The 1,982-nt window shown below is 46.1% G+C and overlaps 1 protein-coding gene across 1 annotated transcript in view; it reads right to left on the reverse strand.

The window, feature by feature from the left end:
- Positions 1–97: 97 nt before the first annotated feature.
- Positions 98–1,982, reverse strand: part of LOC119592304 — a 2,081-nt gene continuing 196 nt past the window's right edge. The window contains exons 2-3 of the mRNA XM_037941130.1: positions 1,694–1,797; positions 98–1,561 (exon numbers count right to left, since the gene is read on the reverse strand). Coding sequence (XP_037797058.1) covers positions 98–1,561; positions 1,694–1,797 — 1,568 coding nt within the window. The remainder of the gene's footprint in view (positions 1,562–1,693; positions 1,798–1,982) is intronic.

The following is a 1,982-nucleotide window of genomic DNA, read 5'->3' on the forward strand; positions in this document are numbered from 1 at the left end:
CATTTGGTCTCCATATTTCTAATGTACATATTTACATGTTCTAATTAAATATAATTTATTTTAAAATATATTTACTCTAGATCTAAGGAAACAGAATTCAGTCATCTCTGACAACATTGGTGAGGACGCACTGGAAGTTGCCCTTGCGCAGGCTGCCTTCCAGCGAGGTGAAAGCAAAGACCGGGATGAACGGGAACCTCTTGAGATCCAGCGACAGTTTCTGCAGGTCGGGCAGACACAAGAGGGATGTGAGGGCCTGAGCTGACAGCGATCCAGCACCCAGGAAGATGGAACTCAGCCGATGAAGACTGTTGTTCTTCAGGAATGTGCTAAGGACCGTGTCAGTAAGAGCATCTTGGTTGACGTCTAGAACAAGTGATTCCAGTGACTCGTTGCCTGACAAAAGTCTTTCCAGGGAGGCTGGCTGGATCACCGCGCTAGACAGGATGAGTTCTTTGAGTTCTGGGAAGGCGATGGTGTTCTTGGAGAGCAGATGATCCCCAGGATTAGAAGATATGTTGACGTGTTTCATCTGCAGACGCTGCAGGTGTGGACAGTGTTCCTGGATGGCCTTGATAGTATCCAGAGAGATAGTGTGGTAGGTGTATTCCTCAAACTCCAGTTCCAGTTCCAGCAGGTTCTTGCCGAGAGCCTTGACGGCAGACACGATGAGTTCTTCGGAGACAAGTCGAAGGTTCAAGGCTGTTAGTTCTTTAAATTCCGATAAAACATCGAGAGACGTGAGTGATGGGTCGAAGCACTCAATCATGAGTTTTTGCAGTCGTGGACAAAGCTTGTGTAAGGTTTGTAGACTTTGTTGAGTGGGCTGCCACTTTGCCAAAGAGGTGAGGGAAAAAGATCCAATGGTTGGGTTGATCTGATTGAGGAAGAGCAGAGTCTCGCCGATGGGAGAACTCCAGGTGGTGTACTGGATTTGGCGGAGATTGCGAAGAGACACCAACAATATCAAGGCACCGCAGGCAGAAAGACGTGGAGACTCGACCGACAGGTAACGGAGAGACTGTAGCGCTGCAGGTTCCGGCTCCTTCACGTCTCCGCCGTTGCAGATGGTGTTGCCAAGGGTGTTGAAGTCTGTCTTTGTTCCCACTAGAGCGCTCACGACATCCTCGTCAGAGACGTTGCAGGAGTCCAAGCGGAGAGAGCGCAAGGCACAAGGCTCCCCCCGAAGGTGTGTGAGGACTTGACTGCCAAGTTCTCCAGACACATGAATGGAGTGGAGACGAGGAGATCGAGTCATTATGCTGGATAAGAGGCCTTCCTCCATCGTTATGCTCTCCAGACTAAGAGTTTCCAGCCTGAAGTACGGCACATCTCTCACCAGCTGTAGCATTTCATGGCAATCGTCTCTGTCAATGTGCACGAGGTCGTCGGCACTAAGACTGATGTGTCTGACGTCTGTCAAAAGATGCAGCATCAGGAGCAGCTTCAGGTCCTGTGGTGAGTTTATCTTCATGGTGGATGCGACCTTTTTCATTACAACTGTTCTTATGTCCAGTGGCAGAGACGATGTAAGAATTTCGCAGAATGTCCGCAGATTATTCTGTAGATGAATAAGAAAATTTTTAGGTAGACATATAGAAGTGATATTATTTTAAAACTGACAGGAAATAATTTGTTACCATATTAACTTAAAAGACGCAGTGCAATAGAATAGTGGATGAATTAAACTTACCATACAATGATGATGTGGCGCTGACGCAACTATGGTAGACACACGGTCGAAAATTAAGCCACTCAGCAGTTTTGGTTGCTTGTGTTTAGCCGCCTGGTGCCAGTCTTGGGGAAGAAGAGACAAGTGAAGATCAATCAAACCAGAAAATTAAACACTAATCGTAGAAACTCAATAAGTATATTTTTATCAAGTAAATCTAACTAGCTTTATTCTAAATAGGACAAAGGGACTTACAACAGCATATCATTTACTAGGTTGTTTTTTTTCAGATTCAAATGCGATGAGCGCA

The sequence above is a fragment of the Penaeus monodon genome, chromosome 30, assembly GCF_015228065.2.
Source record: "Penaeus monodon isolate SGIC_2016 chromosome 30, NSTDA_Pmon_1, whole genome shotgun sequence".
NCBI classification, from domain to species: domain Eukaryota; kingdom Metazoa; phylum Arthropoda; class Malacostraca; order Decapoda; family Penaeidae; genus Penaeus; species Penaeus monodon.